The sequence below is a fragment of the Rhinolophus hipposideros genome (assembly GCF_964194185.1).
Source record: "Rhinolophus hipposideros genome assembly, chromosome: 17".
Lineage (NCBI taxonomy): Eukaryota > Metazoa > Chordata > Mammalia > Chiroptera > Rhinolophidae > Rhinolophus > Rhinolophus hipposideros.
In genome coordinates, this window is record NC_138063.1 from 33,200,498 (window position 1) to 33,221,575 (window position 21,078).

General features: G+C 36.6%; 1 protein-coding gene across 1 annotated transcript in view; it reads left to right on the forward strand.

The window, feature by feature from the left end:
• KLHL14 (kelch like family member 14) overlaps positions 1-21,078 on the forward strand; it is a 98,905-nt gene that overhangs the window by 71,562 nt on the left and 6,265 nt on the right. The window contains exons 4-7 of the mRNA XM_081078304.1: positions 4,262-4,351; positions 12,007-12,085; positions 18,859-19,049; positions 19,131-19,289. Of these exons, the coding sequence (XP_080934430.1) occupies positions 4,262-4,351; positions 12,007-12,085; positions 18,859-19,049; positions 19,131-19,289 (519 nt within the window). The remainder of the gene's footprint in view (positions 1-4,261; positions 4,352-12,006; positions 12,086-18,858; positions 19,050-19,130; positions 19,290-21,078) is intronic.

Consider the following 21,078-nt stretch of genomic DNA (forward strand, 5'->3'; position numbering starts at 1 on the left):
GATTCCTTTAAATATGAAAATAATAAACATTTAAAATATGATTTAATACAAAAAAATTATACAGAAATTTCAGGAACACCATCACTGAAGACACAGGTACTCAGTAATTACTTGCTGGTTGGATGAACATACCTATTGAAAATCAGTAGAGTGAAATGGATAAGAGCGTGGGTTGGGATCCAGATATCCCCGTGTTTGAATTCTCTGTGCCATTCATTAGCAGAATATGACCTTCAACAAGTAACTTAACCTCTTAAAAACCTCAGTATTTCTTAAAGAAATAAAATAAATGATTTACACCTCCCTTGTAGTTAGTGTATTAAATGAAAGATATAGGTAAATATAGGTATATTTATCATGTGTTATATTTTATCATGTATTACACAATCATATATTATTTTCTTCATTTCTGCTTGCCTGAATAGGAGCAAATGAATGGCAAGAACAAAACATAAATGCTGTTATTATATATTTTCAGAGATATGATACAGGTACCTATATATAAATATGATATTTATATATGCACAGTGCCTGACACATAGTAAATATTTGGTAAATGGTGGCTATATTGTGAAAAGTAACACAAAATATTTTGAGCATTTGACTTTCTTTTTATCCACAAAGACTAATTTTGTGTATAACATTCCAGGACATTTTATTGCACTGGTACAGGAGGAGTAAAAGACTGTGTAACTAAGATTTTTATGTCTTTAAAGTTATGGGAAAACAATTAATAGGTATATAAGTGAATTGTGGCAGAGATTCAACTTGTAACAATTGCAAACATCTATTAAGTGTTTGATGGTTAGCCATTATACAGAGTAAATACTGTGACTTCATATTTTCTCCAAGTTTATTTTATAGTATTACCTGCTTAATACTTTCTTCATTAAAAATATTAATTGTAAATGCTTTATTTAATTTCCCAAACTAGAAGAGAATATTAGGTGTTTGGAGTGGGAAAGGCAAAATGGTACAAATTGCTTCAAACTTGGAGACTAAATGAGTGTATTCCCTCAGACGGCCAAATGTTTCTTCGCTTACAATTTTCTGGCTTGGTCCCACTTTCCTTCTAGCACTTATAGTTTGTTTAATAAAGTTGAGAATTCTCACAAAGGGCCTTATAAACACATGTTATTAGATTTTAAATCTGATTTGAAAGTGCCTCTCTCCTGCTCCCTCTGAGTAAAGTGACCTTTTTAAATGGAGGGAAGTGGGTTTAGATGACAGTCATGATAAATGCGGTCATGTTCACTCAATAAAATAAGGCCCAGTGCATTTGAGGATAAATCAGTGAAATGTACAGCCCCACCTGTCTGTCTCCATCATTCATTTCCACTGTCACTTTCACAGTGGCTGATGGATCACAGTTGCTGTAAAATTAGACAGCCTTTAATCTCATTTCATCCTGATTAGCTTCCCTTTACCCTTTCCCTCTAACTCACTGACTGACACGCTAAAAACTCACACTGGGCTGCATATGAACGTGGAGAACAAACTTCTCCTCCACTGCCCGCTGGGAGGGTGCAGCCGGTGTCCACCTCCAGAGAAAGCTAGAAAGGGTCAGGCATGGATTCTTTGTTATTTAAAAGATAATAACTGCAGTACCCAATTCCATTTTAAATAGATGTTTGCCCTTGCTCACTGCCCTATTTATTCTACTTTCCTTCAGAAATCAAAGAAATTAGATCTTTTGCAAAACTCAAACATTGATTTTATATAGATTTTTTTTCTAATAAATGAGGAGACTTTTACATTCAGAATAATTATGAAGAGCTTTTGTGTGTATTTATAGCCTCTCGATTCATGGTACTAATTCAAAAAAGACAACAATTCAGGAATGAGAATACTGCAATACTCAGCCAAAAAATATAACAGACAAGGTTTAAAAACAAGAGTAAATATGTGTAGATGAATGAGAATCCCTTCAAGGAGCCTTTATATTAGAACTTCAAAGACCTTTCTTATTTTGCAGGTTTCAATCGTTAGCTCAATGCAATAGTTTCATTTGTTTGCATAAAGCCTAACAATAGGAGTAATCAAATGAAAAAGAGGCTTAAGAATAAATTGTGTATTATTTCCTTCACTTAATTTTTGCTTGCCTGAATGGGAGCAAACAAATGGCAAGAACAAAACACTAGTGTTACATTTTCAGAGATTGTGCTTTATTATAAACCTGAACTTCCAGTTAAAAAGAAGTTAATACAATTTTTCATTATTTATTCAATTTGGGCATTGAATGGACCAAAAATTTAAAATAAATACTGGACGAATGGCAGTCGTAAAGTAAGTTGGTTATAGTCGATGGCCTCTGTTCTTACACTCATATCTCATGTGAATAGATGCGTACAGATGACAATCAATGCTGTAAGTTTACACTGACCAGATGACATTATGATGAACTGGAGTAGCACCAAGCTGCTCCCGAAACACATAATATATTGCTGGCATCGTTTTGGTTTTGGTATTTTGGAACCATCATCATAATCCAAACAATGATGAGTTCATTAGAAAAACAAGCGTCCAAAACACATCTGATCTAAGTTGTTCAATGAGCCCAACATATATTCTGCCCCAATGGACAGTGAGAAGTGAAGCCTGCAGGATCTGTATAGTTTAAAAGCGTTTCCCAACCTGAATACCTGAGGGTTGAGAGAGAAAGGACATTCCCAAGATGATTCCTTAAGTCAATTGACCTAATTAATGGATCTCACAAATCCACGGCACACCCAATTTCTGCGTTCTTCCCCAAATCAGGCGTTTACATACGAGTGCCTTTCCCCTTGTGGATATAACTTCAAAAACAATGAATAGTGACAGTAAAAAATAAGATAAAATAATCAAAACTCCTAAAATATTTGGGTAAAAAGCTTCAATGATCTGATTTGCTCTTTCAGGAGCTGCAAATAGGTCTCTTATAGGTTTCAAACCTCTTATAGGCTTCAAAGCTATGCCTGTTTCTTATTATTTTTATTTACATATCTTAGCCAGCATACCTGTATTCTGAGGAAAATTTAAAAAGATAATAATTTAAAAAGTGAAATGAGAGATGCCTATATCACTCAAAATGAGTCGGATATAAGATAGGTACTCTCTCGCTCTCTCCCTTTGCCTCTCTCTCCCCATAGGAAAAAGAGCACAAAGTAAGAGCTGGCCCTGGCTCATATTGATTTCCCACTGCACTGGTTTCTTAAGTGCTCTGTTGATCCGTGTCAAGCAATAAGTTCCCTGCCTGAGCATGCACATCACCTCCCCATTTGTCCTCACCTAGATTTAAGGTGCCCATATGATGAGCTGAACAAGGACATCATTTTTCCTCCTAGTGTCCCTGGGCCCAAACCACTGCATGTGCCATAACTAATGCTGTGTATGTTTACGTTTACAATATGATATTATACTAGCAGAGACTAACACTGTACTACTGCACATGAGGTGAGGGAGACGTCCTATTCTGGTTGTGCGTAGCTCCCAAAAGAAAATGTAAATGAGAACAAAGACTGAGGAACTTGGTTTTAGTGGGTTTCTGAACACCCCCTCCTTGCAGCCATCACACTGGGGCAGAGCGAAGGGCACAACGAGGGGAATAAATATTTGTGATGTTTCTGGCAGTTTTTATCTTTGTTACAGAAGAGCTCCTATGCAGATAGATGGAAAATGTGTGATTGTGCTTCTAATGACATTGTACAGGAAATTAAGCGTATACATTTGGAGAAGGCATTAAATCAGCAGGACCTTAATTTAAAAACTTAAAACTGTATGGAAATTCAGCTTGCTCATTGCTGTGGAATAGAAAGCTACCAAACGCCCTGAGTCTGTGTATGGAAAGATTGGCAGCAAACCATGTTTGGGCAGAGCATCTTAATGGCTCCAAGTGCATGCAGGGTTACTTCTTCCAAGAAGTAACCCCCCAGCCCTGACCATTTGGGAGTGTCAGTCATTGTTTTAGAATGAGATCCCCACTATCAGGCAAGTGAGAAGAACTTAAGAATCAAAAGCAGCGTGACAGGTTGTTCTTGACTAATTTGTGGAATAACATTATGTAAAATTAATCAAAAAGGGTTGGGTTTGCAATAGCTGGGAACACACCACCAAGCCACTGTGGATTGGTGGGTGCCCCGCTCTGCTGCCTAGGCTCTTCTTCCTTCTGACTTTGTCTCACATTTTTATACACTTTGGTGAAAGCAATTAACTAGTGAGCCAAAGGGCAAGTCCTAAGATGGAAAATTTCATACCTCCTTTTTTTTTCTCTTCTTAATTCCAGTTATGCCATACAACAGTGCCCACCACTGCGTTGTGGAGGTAGAGAACTTCTTGTTTGTGTTGGGCGGAGAGGACCAATGGAACCCTAATGGTAACTATTGAACAACGTAATAGTAGCTGCTCCACAAGTACGCATGCAAGAAAGGCCATGCATTCTGTAATTACTGTAGAAAGTATATTTCTGCGGAACAGGGACACATGAAGTAGTCAGTGAATTGGGCTGACAATTGGAGGGAGGGTCAATCACTGACCTAGCAGAGGACTACCCAGTAGAGCGTTCATTCATCGACTGTCTGGGGATTTAGCTTCACAGTGATGCCCCAGCCCCTCTCCTTATCCATCCCTTGAGAAATGCCACAAGACACATGCACAGACTCCCTAGAGGGTGGCAAGCTGCAGCTATTAAGCATTCTTACCACCTTCTCCACCACTTTTCTCTCATTTTATCAGTATAATAAGGCAGTTTCCATAAATAAGCATTATCTGCAGTGGCGCTATGCATAACCTTCACTGAAGTTCTTTTGCAGCATTTCTTTCTTGAGACCCATTCTAGTTGCCTCACCTATTGCAAGGGCTTCTTCCACAGATCATTCAGCATCCTTCCTGTTGATGTGATTACTGCATAAATTCATTGCAAAGAGAAATAAAACACTTTAACACACTTTGCAAGCCAAAACACAGGGAGAACACTGTGCCTTGCAGAGTACGCAAAATTATCAAGATATTTTTGGAAAGCTTGTACATGAAGGAGGAGTTGCAGTTGTCGCCTTCTGTGTAACAGAGATAATTATGACTGAGAAACTATAAAACAGCTTGCAGGTACACATTTTTACTTTAAAACCCCAGAACATCCAGCTGAAATTACATATACTGCATATATTTTATTGTGAATGCTCTCTTTCAGCATCTGTACCAAGGCAAATTATAGAAAATTGTTACATCTGTTTACTCTAGAAAATCTTAAAACAAAACAACCCAGACCACCCTCCAAGAACATTTCTTTAAAGCGAGGGGGACATTCTTTCTCAAGACCTGCAGCTTTGTTGGTTTATATCTTTCAGTGTTGGAAAGGAGACAGTTCCTGGGGGGTGCCAGAAACAGATTCGGAATGAGAGCAAAAATGATGTTTAATACCTCCCCTCTAACTTATCTGTGCACTGGTGGATTTGATATGTAAAAAAAAAAAGAAAAAAAAAAGACCCTGGCATGCATACAATCCCCTGCAAACAACCCATTTACTGTTTAACCTGTCCTTCCTTAGACGTGATTTCAACTGAATAGAGCATTTGTAAGTAAACATACATGCAGTGCACAGTCAAGTTTATCTAAGCAAAGAATCTGCATTCTTGAAATATCATTTTATTAACTAATGTCACCTGAATAAATTTAATCTAAAAAAAAGATTTATAAAAAAGAATCTGCAGAACCATCATGTTGAAGGCCAGATTAAAACTAACACATGACAAGACAAGGCTAGAAAGTCATCTTTCTGACGAGGTGCTCTCTCAGCCCACCTCTCTTCCCAGGTGGAATAGGCCTCCGTCAAAATACCAGTTTTGGTGCCATAACTCAGTTTTCACAAAGCACTATGAACCTTCCATTCCTATGAGACAGACCTTCATCAACACCCCCCAAATAACCTATAATTGCTTCCTGTTCAACTTCTTTCAAACACACAACTGAAAGAATTACGTAGGGGGATTAAGGGACTAAGGGATTAATGGGTAGAGGGATTAAGGGATTAATGGACATATTCCTTCCTCTAGTCTAGAGAATCAAGATTTTTTTCTTGGAGCTAATTCAGACTCCCACAAAACTGTGCCATTGTACTTCACTGATTTGCCTCCCCCCATCCCAGAAAAGAACAGCAATTTGGTTGAAAGCCCTCAATGAATATGCTGTAAGAAAAAGCCATAGAAACACAGCACTGCATTTCCTGCAGGGACACCTTGTACCATCACCACCCAACATTCGCCATGTGAAGACCTACATGACACATTCTTGTCAAACCAAAGTACTGAGGCGCTTTTGAAAATTACTTAATTTAATGTGTCTCTTCTCTTTTGTTTTAGTCACTAGGAGGCTCAGAACTGAATTTTAGTATAACCTTATTTACTGTATTTTAATTTTACTTTTATTCTCAATATGGGCCTGGCAGTTTATTCTCTTTTTATAAGACCCTTTTGAAAACTTTGGGAGTTCCACCTGCAAAGCTGAGTCATTCTGTCCCTGACTTATTTGGCATGTGAAGGCATTTAGTATAGATCTGGGGAAATGCTGAGGAACCACAGATTGGCTCTCCTTAAATAGAGAACTGTTACTCTGAGAGACAAGGAGGCCAGTCTTCCGTCTCCCCATATCATCGGCTGAGAACTTCCCCCAGGTTGGGGTGAGGACAGGCCGTGAGGTGGCCTGTTCAGGAGGGCAGTTCTCCAGAGAACGAGCAGCTGTGACCATGAGCACCCAAATGGACAGCATGGAGGGAACGAGTGCACCAGTCTGGTAAAGGGACCTGGGCTCAGAACAAAAACACACATTCACCACAATCCCTTCAGCATTTTCCAGCTAGCTTCACATTCCATCCACTGGTCAACCATAGCTGACTTTTTTGGTATTAGTAGTAGTATTTATTGAGTACTCATTTTTTCCAGGAACTGTGCTAAGCGTTCACTTCATCACTTCATTTAACCCTCATAAGTATCTTGTGAGGCCTATTCCGTGATGGCTGTAGTTCTACTATGAGAAGACAAAGCATGAAGAGGTCAAATAACTTGCTAGGACACACAGCTTTGCAAGAAGCTGAGCTAATCCCGATATAGGTCTGTCTGAATCCAGAGCCTCAGTCTTTAACCACTATATATACTGCCTCCTCAGAAAAACATATGTATTTGGTTAGATATTAAATAACAGTCATGTTTCTGCCATTGATCTTGTGAAATTAGGTCAGCATTGTATCACAATGGAAAGTGGCTTTCACTCACTAACAAGGAACTCTTCATCATTACCCATTTAGAAAACCATGAAGAGAATCAATCATCTCAAAGACATGGGATTTTTATGTTATAATACCTCATTCAATCAAAAAATAAGCAATTGATACCAAAACCTATAAAGAATTATAATCCTGTAATAATATATAGCATGCTTTAATTTGGTTTCTGGCAAGGAGGAAAAATTAAAAACCATGGGTTCAAATATTATGTGTATGTCAGCTCCAAAGATGAAATCTTCTTAAGTTAACCCTTAGTTCTGAAAATGGTGCCTGAGATGTATGTCCTTTAATGAAATACAAATTTGCAAATATAAGCATATTTTCATATACAAAAAAAAAACCATATTTTTTTTCTACTTAACTATAGCTATTAACTTCCTTTATGTCATTAGTGATAGGAATGCATTGTAATATTCTAATACATGTGCACATATTTGGTCAGTGCCCCAACTTACAGAGGACCAATTGACAATTGTCACTTACTGATGACTGACTCCCAAAATAATTGCTTACAGGGGATTTCCTTTCCTTACCATTTCCTTCCCTTCCACCACTGGCTGAAAACTGCCACCCTTTGCTCCATTTTACCTGTCACCTAAGTGATAGTCAACAATGGCATCATCACAAAAAGAAAAGTGGAAGAAGAATTAGAAAAAAATGGAAAAGATGAGAAGAAACTAAGAGTAAAACATTATCCAAAATTCCCTTGCATAAGGCCACAATTCTCAAGCTGCTAAACCATCTCAATAGAAGCCACAAGAACGGAGTGAATAATTCAATTTTATACCACTTCAACGCACTAATTCCTTCCTTTATTATCCCCCCTACACATCCTTTACCAACTCCAGAATGGCTTCCTTATTTTTATCTCCCCAGTCCTCCTTCCTTGCCCCTTTATGGCACCATTGACCCTTTCTCTGGAAGCTCTTTCTTTATCTCACATGCGTATCACACCAGCCGCTGCATAGCCTTTTCTCGGAGAGAATGCCACTACCGTTGCAACCAGAGGCAAACATTCTAGCTTCTACCACCAGTGCTCAGCATGTCAAGGCGCTCTGCCCTGTTGCCAAGAGAAGGCAGATGACTTCTTCCAAATGGAAATTCTAAACCAAATTTCATAGAGAAACATTCTTATACAAGGTGGGCATGTTCTATATTCCTATTAATAGCATTGATCTTCGGATGCATCTTGGAATTAACCTTGGAACCTATCAATAATGATATTTTTTTTACAAGGAAATGATTGCAAAGACCCCCTTATAAACCAACTCTAGACATAATTATTCCTTGAGTTGGAGCCTCCCTTTGTGGAATCCAAGTCTTTGGGCTCATTCTTACTCCTAGAACTCTTAACTCTTCCTGTACATCCCCAAATAAAACTTAATTTACCACCTGTGCAGCCTATCCAAACCCTCCTAAATAGTCTTTGGAACTCATGATATCACATCAACAAAATCCTTAAATCCTCATAGTCCTTAAACTCCCTTCTGAATGGTTTCTCAATCTGTTTCCTAATCAAAACCTATCTATAGTCTACGAGTACTGTTTTCCCAGCCACTCCCTCTAATGGGGACTGGGTTTTCCAACTTCTCATTCTTCACATTATTGGATTACAACACTTGCTGCCCCCTTTTCTGTCAGCTATTCATGGTTTTCCTAGTAATGTCACCTCCCTGGCTTGACCCTACCACTTTTTCACTATCCATCATCCCCTTGTGTCTTTACTTCCCTTCTTACCGAGCTTAGATTCTATTGCCCATTCCTATAATCACACTGCATATACCTCTCTTTCTACTATATTTGTCCATCTCTCTTTCTATTGTATTTGTCTGGTAAAGCCCTGATCTTAATGAAACCCAACTCTCCTCTGCCTCTGGGCAAGTAAATGTATACCGTGTTTCCCCGAAAATAAGACCTAGCCGGACAATCAGCTCTAATGAGTCTTTTGGAGCAAAAATTAATGTAAGACCCTGTATTATATTGTATTGTTATATTATATTGTATTATATTATATTATATTATATTATATTATATTATATTATATTATATTATATTATATTATATTATATTCACGGTCTTATAGTAAAATAAGACTGGATCTTACATTAATGTTTACTCTAAAAGATGCATTAGAGCTGATTGTCCTGCTAGGTATTATTTTCAGGGAAACAGTATATAGGAAACCACACAGCCACATTGGCTATGAATGAACCATGCTGCCTACTAGCCAACTCTACTAAATTTCCTTGGTCAATACACTCTTCCACCCACCAAGTTAACTATTTCACACCTTCTCTCTCTTCAAGTACCTCTTACTCCTAAACCTCCCTCCTCATTCTCAGTGGTTGGCCTTGCTTCTTAGTTCAATGAAAATAAAAGCAATCAGAAGATAAAAATTTTCTTCGTTACTACCAAAGCTATTCACTTATATCCATGGCTACCAATATATTTTATCTTTTTTCATATTACTGTTTCTGCTCCAATCTTAGGCCTTGTTTTTGTTCCCTTTTGCCTGCTTAAGGACTTTGTAGTACTTGCAAATTAAAAAAAAAACAATAGAAAATCCTTTTCTCAATGCTGCATCCTTCACCTATAATCTTCTTCTTTTAATGGCAGAAGTCCTAAGTATTCCCTATCCTCTTGTCTCCGTATTCTTACATCTTAGTCTCTCTTGAGGAGTCTACACTCAGGCTTTCATTCCTCACTCATCTACTGAAGCAACCCTTGTCAAGGCCACTACCAACCTCCATGTTGTCAAATCTTTTGGTTAGTTCTCAGATGTTCACTCTTCTTTTTGAAACACTATTTGGCATGGCTTTCAAAATACCACCCTGTTCCTCATATCTTTGATAGTTGCTTTCCTTTGATTTTTCTTCTACCCCAGGCGTCATTCCCAGGACTGATGATCTTGCATTTCCATACCTTCTCTTCCATACTCCTAAAGACTGTCATTCTGTTCTATGATATTAAGTATCTCTGGAATAATGACTCCAGAATTCGTACCTGGAGCCTCATTTAGCCAGTGGCCTACCAGACACTTCCGCTTTGAGACCCTTCAGGCCTCTCAAAGCTAAGTCTAAAACAGAACTCATGACTTCTCTCCCCAACCCCCAAACTACTCCTGCCTGGTCTTTTCCACCTCAGCAAATAAAATGACCTTCCATCTAGTTACTCAGGCTAAAAACCTGGTAACCATCTTAATTACTTATTTTTTTGTCATTCCAATATTCAATCCATCAGAAAATTTTATTGGCTCTTCCTATACAATATATCCCACAGCTGATTATATCTCACCATCTACACCTTCATTGAAGGCACCATCATCTCTTGCCTTGACTGTTGTAATGGCCTCCTAATAGTTCCCCTGCTTCCAGAATGGCCCCTCTGTAGTCTAGTCTTTGCACAGCACAGACTAGTCCTAGCACCTAGAGTGATCTTTGTTACCGATAAATTAGACCATGTTTCTGGCTTGCTCCAAACCCTCCCGTGGCTTCCTATTGTTTTTATGACAAACTTCACACTCTTACAGTAGTCCCCAAGGCACACTGTGTTCTGGACTATGACACCTCTTTGACTCTTGTCCAAAGCATCCCAGCATTCTTGCTGGTTTTGAACTCATGGCCAGGCCCCAGACTTTACACTCACCTGCCCCATTGCCTGGGAGGCTCATTCTGCAGATACATGCATGGCTTGCAAAAGACATCTGCTGCCATTCTACTTAAACTGGCCTCCCCTCTGTCAATGCCTGCTTTGTTTTACTTTATAAAAATAAAGAAAATTCATCTCTACTTGATAATACATTATATATTTGTGTATTTATTTACAAGAACAGGGACTTTGCCTTTCTCATTTACCAATATATTTCCAGAACCTAGAACACATAAGACACATAGTCGATGCTCAGTATATATTTCTGCAATTAATAGTTGTGTACACACACACACACACACACACACACACACACACACACACTTTTGTTTATTCCTGTGGTGAAGTTTGGTACCAGTATTTCAATGTTTAGTTACATGCATATAAACAATAGCAGACTTTTAGAATTAAGACCTCAAGTGTTTTAAATGATTGTCCTCTCAGGTGCTACACAGAAAATAGAACACACTCTTTTCCTTCCATTTCTTGCTTTGTTGTCAATCTGTATGTAAAGTAAGATTCATTTCAATAAATTGGAGGCATTACTGTGCTTCTTAGGCTCAATGGAGAGGATAAGGTGGTTAACCAGCTCTGAGAACTTGTGTATCCCATTCAGCTCACGTTCCTGTGGTACTTCATAGGAACTATGCTTTCCCCGGTATGCAGACACAGCTTACATGACATAGCCTAAAACTGATTTCCTAATTCAAACTCTTATGGTAGTGATTGTTATTATTTTCATGGACAGGGAGTGAACTCTACCACTACTAGAATTCTTGGACCATTAAAAAAAAAAAAAACAGAAATTTTTACCCTCACTTTGGGATAAAACTGGTTTGATAAACATACTTGTTTTTATTATTAATGTTGATTTATTTTTATTTTGACTCATTTAAAAAAGGCAAAGAAGAGAGGGGGAAAAAAAGCATTTGAAGTGGCATATTATTTTTCTACTGACTTACTACTTCTCATACCATGTTAGATGGTCCCTCTACTTAATTCATCTGTTTGTTAAACCTGAGACAGAGGCAACTGATAAAAGACTATTAAATGTGCAACACAACAAAGGAATCTAAGTTTTAAGTGTCTCAAATAAATTTTTACAGGAAAACACAGTACAAATTTTGTCAGCCGATATGATCCCCGATTTAATAGCTGGATACAACTTCCACCCATGCAAGAAAGGTAAGTATTTATTTCTTGTATTTCTTGTATCTGAAACATTTGTGGCTGCTTTACAGGAAGCATGAAATGCTGAATGGTTTTGCCATGATAAGGTATGCTGAATGGAGCCAATGAGAGAGATGAGGCAAAATACGAAACTTGGCCTGGCCAATGTAGATTAATTGCCTTATGAACTCAATGGAGAAAAATAATCAAATAAATCAATTTTTTATCTTAATGTAGAAAGAAAAATGTATATGACATTTCTTCTTTTATTACATTGCATTGGTTTTTTGGCAAGCAGAGCTACAATCTCACTGGCTATCCCGTTGTCCTTGGTTATGATATATTTAAATCCTACAATTGAAATTTAAAACACCATTCTCACAGTGATGTACATTTTGATGCAGAAATTTCAATGTTAAAGTTTTCAAGTCTCACTGACTCAAACCCTTTACATTTGCCTCCTCAAATATCTTTCCATCATACATTCAAGAACAAGTCATTTGTTAGCTGTTTTTAAAAACACAGTTTTTCAAGGTGTCCTCTCATTTTTTATGTATGTACGCAGTGTTTATCTCATCCAATTCTCCTAGCACCAAAAGACAAGATGACAACTACATTTATACATATTTGGCTCTCCTGGCTGTTACTTAGGCATGAGGCCATATCTTAATTTGCATATGCAAATTCACATGCTAAATTTTGAATACTTGGTTCTTTTCAAATAATATCTCAACATCCTCTTGAGCAAATTCTTCTATATAATAGTAACAATCATCTACAACCTATTTTATCTTCTCGATTGAATTATCTAAGAAATAATTATTTTTCTTATTTCCTTCATGACCCTTCTTCACCTTAACATTTCCTTGTTTTAAAATATTCAATCAGATTGCACTGAGATCAAATTAGACCCTTAATCATAAATTCCAAGTTAATAAGAAATTTTCAAATCATGCCATTCATTCAAAAATGGACATTATTGCAGGAAGACAATATGAATCTATGCTATAAAGAAACTCACTAACTTTCTATTCCCCATAAATATATTAAAACTTTCTTTCAGGAGACAAAAAGCTATATGCTGAAAATGATGAGGCACCATATATTAAAAGGACCACAGGTGCTTTTAGGAATGTCTAATTGAAAGGTACCTCAAGAAATTATTCTAAGTTAATTAATATCCTGACAAACTTCTCAATCTTCCTGTTGGTAGCTATGGATACACAAAACTCTCCTGGTGTCTTTCCCCTTATTCCTCTCTTTTTGGGGTTATTTCCCAGTTGCTGTTATTGTAGTTGCATCACTTTACCCTTTAATCAGAACCATGCAAATAAGTTTGACTTCAAAAGTATTTTAAAAAGAAACATCAATAACGTGTTTGAAATGTCAGCACTTCATCACCACAGTCCCCTTTGCTGGGGGCTGTACACCGCGATAATTAACCTTCATGCCTTGGGTTTGGGAGGCATAACTCATGTTGCGGTCAATTATCTCACTGTAGAGCCCCTAAGGATGAGAAGTATTGCTGCAAAACCTAATTAGTAATTTTTTTCAAATGTGTATTGTTTACTTGATATTCTATAATGACTTCCTCTGAGGCACTATGGCCTATCATGGCAGGGTCCTACTTAGACAATTTTTAGCAGCTCATTGACCTGATAAAAAGACCTGCCATGGTCTGTCGGCGCCCGGCAGCCACCGTTGACAGGATGGACTGTTTAACGTTTCTTTCTAAGTCATTATGGTATATCATGTCAGGTCCCCAGTAAGAGAAGTTTTTTTTTTTGTTTTTTTTTTTTTTTAGATTTAGAACAATCAACTCGATAGACCAAATAAAGAGCTCCTAACAGAGCAGAATGGGAAAAGGCAGATCTCACAAATGCCCAGTCAATCTTCTAGCTCCATATCTCCTTTGGGTTGGTTGACCCAGGCAGCAATCCATAACTTAAAAGGAAATTTTTCTGTCATTGCTGAGTTTCCATTCAAAATAGCAAGTGCGATCAGTTACCAGTGTGATCTAATCGGTAATTAAAGTAAAAAGAAAAAACAAAACAAAACAAATATATGAGACACTTTTCTGAACTGAAAAAAAAATTGTTACACATTTAATTGAGTTAATTTTGCATTGTATAGGTGATGAATCAAACTCACCCCTTCCATTCGCTGTTACCAAACTGCTCAGAAGTTACCAAAGTGACTGAGAATAACAAACACGCTATGAGCCATATGTGGGGTAACCCATTCTTACAGAGCTGGCTGGACAGATTGCTAGGATATTTTTACCTAATCAGAGCTTCCAAAAGAGTGTAAATAAAAGTGAAGAATGCCTTCCTTTTCTGATGGGAAATGGGCACACGGCCTCTAGGCTTACTCAACCATGGGTCAGCTCATGAATTGCATGCCTGCTACCAGTGAATTTACTGAAGGAAATGAGTAGACAAAAATATAAATTTATATGTCATGCTGATGAGTTATTTTGGTTTCACATTTAGGATTTGACTCTTCAGTAAGAAGAAGAGGGCAAAAATGAAAACTCAAATCAATAGAAATGACTCAGTGACTAAATTTTTTATAGAAATAGACATCTTAGGTATTAAGTATGGAAATTTTGCTCCCTAGCTAGTCTAAGGGAAAAAAAGAAAAAGAAAAAGCTGTTTGGAGAGCAACCACAAAGCATATATTTCACACAGCAAGTGAGAAGCTAGCAAATGCATCAGAAATGTTTCCAAATTTAACAATTATGTTTCTAGAAGCCTTGCAAGAAACACGCGAGACAATATTCCGTTTGAAAAATCTATTGTTGTTTTTAAGCTGATGAAGTTCAAAAATTCAAGCTGAGATAAGGCTATATAATAATTCAATCTCATGCTTCAGGATGTAAACTGACCACCCTAAGGGTAAGAAAGGGCTTGTAAAGACCTGGACAATATGCAGGATTCAATGCATGTGTGTAGAAGGTATTGGTAATTTTTTTAACTTACGTCAGTATACTGAATATTGCCTCTGGTGGTGGGGTAAGGTAGGTGCTGTAGGGAGAAGAGATGAACAATTTAAAATACAAATAGGATAATTCCATTAAGGGATCTTTAATATTAATCAAGTTACTTTTCCAAGAATAGCCTAAACCAGGTGTGCTGTTCACATGGGGAGGCAGGGCAGGGAGCATTCCCAAGAGAGACCTGGTATGGAAAAATTTTAGCCTGGAGCAAATGTTCACGGTTGCTGACAGACCACTAACCAGTGTTTCTATAATGTATTTCATGAATACTCACTTTGGGCATGCAAGGGAATAAAGTCAGAGACTCGGAATCTTTACTATTAGAATTTTCTACCTAAAAAAGGACTTTTCGTCAGGAAGTGAAACCTACTGATTTTTTTTTCCCCAATTTAGATCCTAACAGTGACACTGTGTGGATAAAGCTAGGAGTACACATAGAGCATCAAATTAAGAACGCCTCAGCTAAAAAAGAGCAAGGCTGACTCAGTGTCATGGTGAGGAAGGAGGGAGCCAGATCAGGAAAAGTGAGAAAACTGAAATTTAGACTAGATAAAAGGAATTCACACTACTACCTAACTTTTATTCTCCACTACCTAAACTTAAATAGAAGATTCCCATACTAATGGGCATTTTCTCTTCTAGACTAATATATAATGCATAGAAGAACTCAGCACTTTATAACTCACATAGTACAAGTTATTATAAAATGGTCTTTTAGTGAAATTAGTAAATTATTTCAGAGGCTCCAAGACCTGTCATAGAATCTTATGGAAGAGGGATGATGACCTACTCTTGTGTCAATGGTACAAAGAAATTTCTACGTACAGATTTTTCTAGGCATGTGTCAATCTTTTCAATTAAACATTTTAACTGAGAAGGTAAAAGTACTAGTAAAATAACCTTGACTTATTATATTCAATAAGACAGCAATTGAAATCTGGCTAGAGAAATGGAAGGAGCCAGTAGTCCACCTATATGAACTTACTTTTGCAATTACTTTTAAACCTAATTTTATATTTTGATGAGTTTTACTCCTCTACACCAGGAAATCACAATTTTTGTTTAGGTTTTCAGTCTTTTGATATTCTGATTTAAATCTTCCTCTAAACCTTTCTCCATATTCTTCCAAAAAATGCACACTTGCAAAACATATATATGTGTACACACACACACACACACACACACACACACACACATTTTATAACAATTTTATTACAATTTCCAAAGAACTTCATGGACCCCTCAGAAGACATAGGCCCAGGTTACCAACACTTATTTTATGAAATTTGTCTTTCCTGCTCTTTATTCTCCCTCCTACTTTTTTCTTCCTCCTTTTCCCCTCATTGTTGTTCTTCATTATCCTTCTGAACTTTCCATAGCACATATTTTTTTCAAAAACATCAAGAAAATATAGAAAAAACAAGCATAGCCAAAACACTATTCTAAAATTATCAATAATGCTAAAAATTTCAGGACTATAAAAAATAATTGAGCCATATAATCCAGCAATCCCACTTCTGCATATATGTCCAAAGGAACCAAAATCAGTATCTTGGAGAGATGCCTGTACTCCCATATTTATTGTAACATTATTTACAATAAATAGCCAAGATGCGACAACAACTTAAGTGTCTCTCAACAGATAAATGGATAAAAAAAAACATAGTGTGTATATACAATAGAATAATATTCAGCCATAGAATTGAAGGACATCCTGCCATTTGTGACAATATGGATGACACTAAAAGTCATTATGCTAAGTGACGTAAGCCAAATGGAGAAAGACAAACACTGTATGATAGCATTTATATATGGAATCTAAAAAAAAAAAAGTATTGAACTTAAAGACAGAATAGAATAGTGGTTGCCAAGGGATAGAGGTGGGGGAAGTGGGGAATGGTTGTTCAAAGGGTACAAAATTTCAGTAGTAAGATGAACAAATTCTGAAGATGTACAGCGCAGTGACTATAGTTAATAATACTATACTGTATGCTTGAAATTTGCTGAGAGTAGATCTTAAGCATTGTCTCCAAAAAAAACAGTGGGGGTAATTATGGCAGGTGATGGACATGTTAATTAACTTCATGGTGGGAATCCTTTCACAATAGATGCATAGATTAAATCATCACATTGTGCACTTTAAATATATTGCAATTTTATTTGTCAATGGTACCTCAATAAAGCTGTAAATAATAAAATAAAATAAAACTGAATACATCACCATCTGTAACATATACCATACCTAGATGGTAATAAAAACCATCCAAATACATATTAAAGAATTTAGTCACCACTTAACTATTATTAGGAAAAGTATATATGCAAACATCTTGATGGCTGATTTTTAAAAACTTCTTATACAGGTAATGTTAACTGATGGTTCCTGAGCATGAACAAAATGCTAGACACTATGAGAAGCACTTTACCTGTGTAGTTGCAGATAACCCTGTGAGGAAGGTACCATCATCATTGTCATGCTACAATGAGTAACCTAAGAATGAGAGGGGTTCAGTGATGTGTCAAGGGCCACATACCCAATAAATCGTAGGGCCAAGCAATCTGATTCCAGAGACCAAACTGTTAATCAGGGTGCTCTATGCTGCTTCCCAGATGTTTGAGCACTTTGTAAACACAAATTGGAAACTCTCCAGACCATATAGGTTTACCTGATAAGAACTTCTAGGACTCCTCATCTTGCTATTGACATTGACCAAGAGTATTGTCATCAATTTTTATGAAGACCCTTAATTCATCAAATACAAATTATATTCTCTGAGTGGCTTGGCACTTAGCAGCAGTACTTTTTCAGTATTGGACCGTATGTTATGAATATATAATTCTAGTAGCATCAATGAGAAAAAAGAAGCACAGGGTCAAGGATTTGCTTAAGATTTCAACCTAGTCGTCCTAACTCCAAATTTTTGAGTCCTCTTCGAACATTTATTCTCTCTCAGGTCTCATGTCTTGTTAGTTACTAAGTCTTATATCTTCCTTTAAAATATTTTTTGACCATCCCTTTCCATGTCTTCTTCTAGAACTCTACTTTAGGTCCTCAGTAACCACTCCTAGATTTTGGTCTCCCTCAGAATTGGTCTCCATGTCTCCAATCCTTTCAACACGCCTTGTGTCTTTTGCCTTTGATGGCATAGTGGGATAATTTAATAAATAGCCTCTCTTGAAAAGAGACTAAAATATATCCTGTAGCTTTGTAAGAATCAACACCAAAAGCTACTAGACAAAATTCCTATAATTGGTTATATAAGAGCAAAATTTCAACATTACATTCAGTTCACAAAAGTTTCTCTATTTGCAGTAGTACTGGGGAGGAGAGAAAAAAAAACGATAATTGAAGAAAATTTTTGATGATGTAGTTCTCTTATAAATTGGGAACAATGACCCTTGAAGGACCATAAAGAAAGTGAATGTCAAGATAATTTATTATTGTTACATTATCTACCTCATTTTTCACTTTGTCTTTCTGAGCTGTGATATCTTTACAGGGTACCAAATATCCCAAACATTGGTGAACACTTTAACAGTGTATTAAAAGCAAGATAAAAAGAGCTGAAACAGAGTTGGTGAATTTCTCCTCTATTGTTACTTTAATATCAAAAATGTTAACCATAATGGGCAATGCATATGATTACTGTATAAGGTCTCAGATTTAGAAGATAATTTCCAAAGGTTTGTAATTTCCAAAGGTTTGTAACCCTTTCAGAAGCAGAATGTACCTCCTTCCCCTAACTGACTGGGTTCCTTTTGTGATTTATGGTGGTTGTTTTCATTGTAGAAGAGCCAGTTTCTATGCATGTCGGTTGGACAAACATTTATATGTTATTGGTGGAAGGAATGAAACCGGCTATTTGTCCAGCGTGGAGTGTTATAACCTAGAAACAAACGAATGGCGATACGTGTCCTCTTTGCCTCAGCCTCTGGCAGCTCATGCAGGAGCAGTGCACAATGGGAAAATATATATTTCAGGCAAGTCATTCCTCCACTTTCTGTTACAAAGTTCAGTTCCAAGGCACGTTCTTGACTGGAATGTATATGTTTAATTCACAGGGGGTGTACACAATGGAGAATATGTCCCATGGCTATATTGCTATGACCCCGTAATGGATGTCTGGGCTCGAAAACAAGACATGAACACAAAACGCGCCATCCACACTTTGGCTGTAATGAATGATCGCTTGTATGCGATTGGAGGAAATCATTTGAAAGGTCTTTTTTTTTTTTTTTAAATCACAATAACATTTGCATCTCGTGTTTCTTGCTAAGGGGCTTTCTCATTAGATAATCATAGTTAACCAAGTAAAAAACATGTTGACCAAATAAAATCTACTCTGTGTAAATTACCAGTACCCTTGGGCAGGCATTTATTTTGGCTCCTCTGCCGATAGCATTATTTTTAAGTTACCACACATATTAAGGAAATGAATAATGATGTCTACAGAAAATTAAAAATGAAAGCATTAATAACTAAAAAAGCACAAACAATTTGTTGTAACAATGAATTCAGTAAAATAAATTATTCCTTATCACCAAAGTTATAGTAATAGATTTTTCCCAGAAAATTGTTTTCTGTAGTAATGTCATAGCTACACAAAGAAGCTAATACATGATTTTTCTTAAACACTGAGCATTTCATGTCTAAATTTAGAATTAACTCTTTTAAGAACCACCTATGATTCTAAAATTTTTTCTATTTGCTTTTTTAAATAAAAAACTGTTTTAAAGCATAGTATTTTTAGAGCCGTTTCAGCTTCTTCTCTATATTTGCATGTTACTGCAACTTTTTGTAGTGTATATGCATGTATGTAACACTGAATTTGACAGGAAAGCAGAGAGATCTAAGATTTTGAGAATGCTATTAACTGCTTTAGGCCTCAGTTTCCTCATTTGAAAATGAAGAAACTGGTTTAGTTGGTCTCTAAAATGTCTTTAAGCTCTGACCTTCCATGAACTTTGAAACTGAACTAACGGAGAAATAGGCCGTCTGGGAATGGTAGATAAGATCCATCTGTGCGTTTATTTCTCAATTAGATATCCATCTTAAGAAACCGATTAGACATAGACACTTTTCTATTTTTCCTAATACATATTTACCCTTAAATATAATAAAGACTGGACAAGTGCTATTTTTATGTAAATATTTCCAAGTTCATAGTCAGTCAGGAATGTCATTTTTCCCATCTAGATGCTCATCGTAGAGTTCTTCCCAGTGGAAAAGGATTATCTTTACTGCTGCAATTCTTCTCTTTTTATTCTTTTTCTCTTTCACTGGTGCTCCTTCATTTCAATCCACACACCATTCCTTTACATCGATATATTTTATATCACCTTTGTAGCTTTCTGCATTAAAATATGATTTCTACTAATTTCTTTGTACAAGAGTACCTAAATATTTTAGAAAATTTTATATTTATGGTTACACTTGGACAGAAAAGACATGGATAATGACAACTTAAATGAAAAATAGCACACACACACATCAAAATTAGGTTGGTTCAGGGAGGTATTGTGGCATAGAGGGAAGGACTCCGTACTCAAAGTATGGACTTTGCACCTAAGCTTGGGTTTGAATCTATTATTTACTTACAGTTGCATAGTCTTACTCAAGACATTTAACCTCATGTCTGTAAAATCAAAATAATGATCCTTTCCTAGGTGGTTGTAAGGATTACAGTCAACAAATATATGTGCTTGGTATGGAGAATGCACATACATCCTCGTATGATGCCACTAGAAGCTTAGAACCAGGAATTTGCCCAAATCTTCATTCCAAGTATATATACTTCCAAAATGTCATCAGTTATCTTAATGTTAAGGAAAGGAATATATCACAGAGTTGCATTAAACACATTGCTCTATTGTTCCCAAATCTATGTCATTCATGTAAAAAGTTAGTGGCCTGAAATAATCTGTCTGCCTCTTTAACAATGAAAATTATTCTACTTTTTGGTCTACCTTTTCAATTAATTTGAAGAGTCCAGTCTGTTGGTTAATTTAG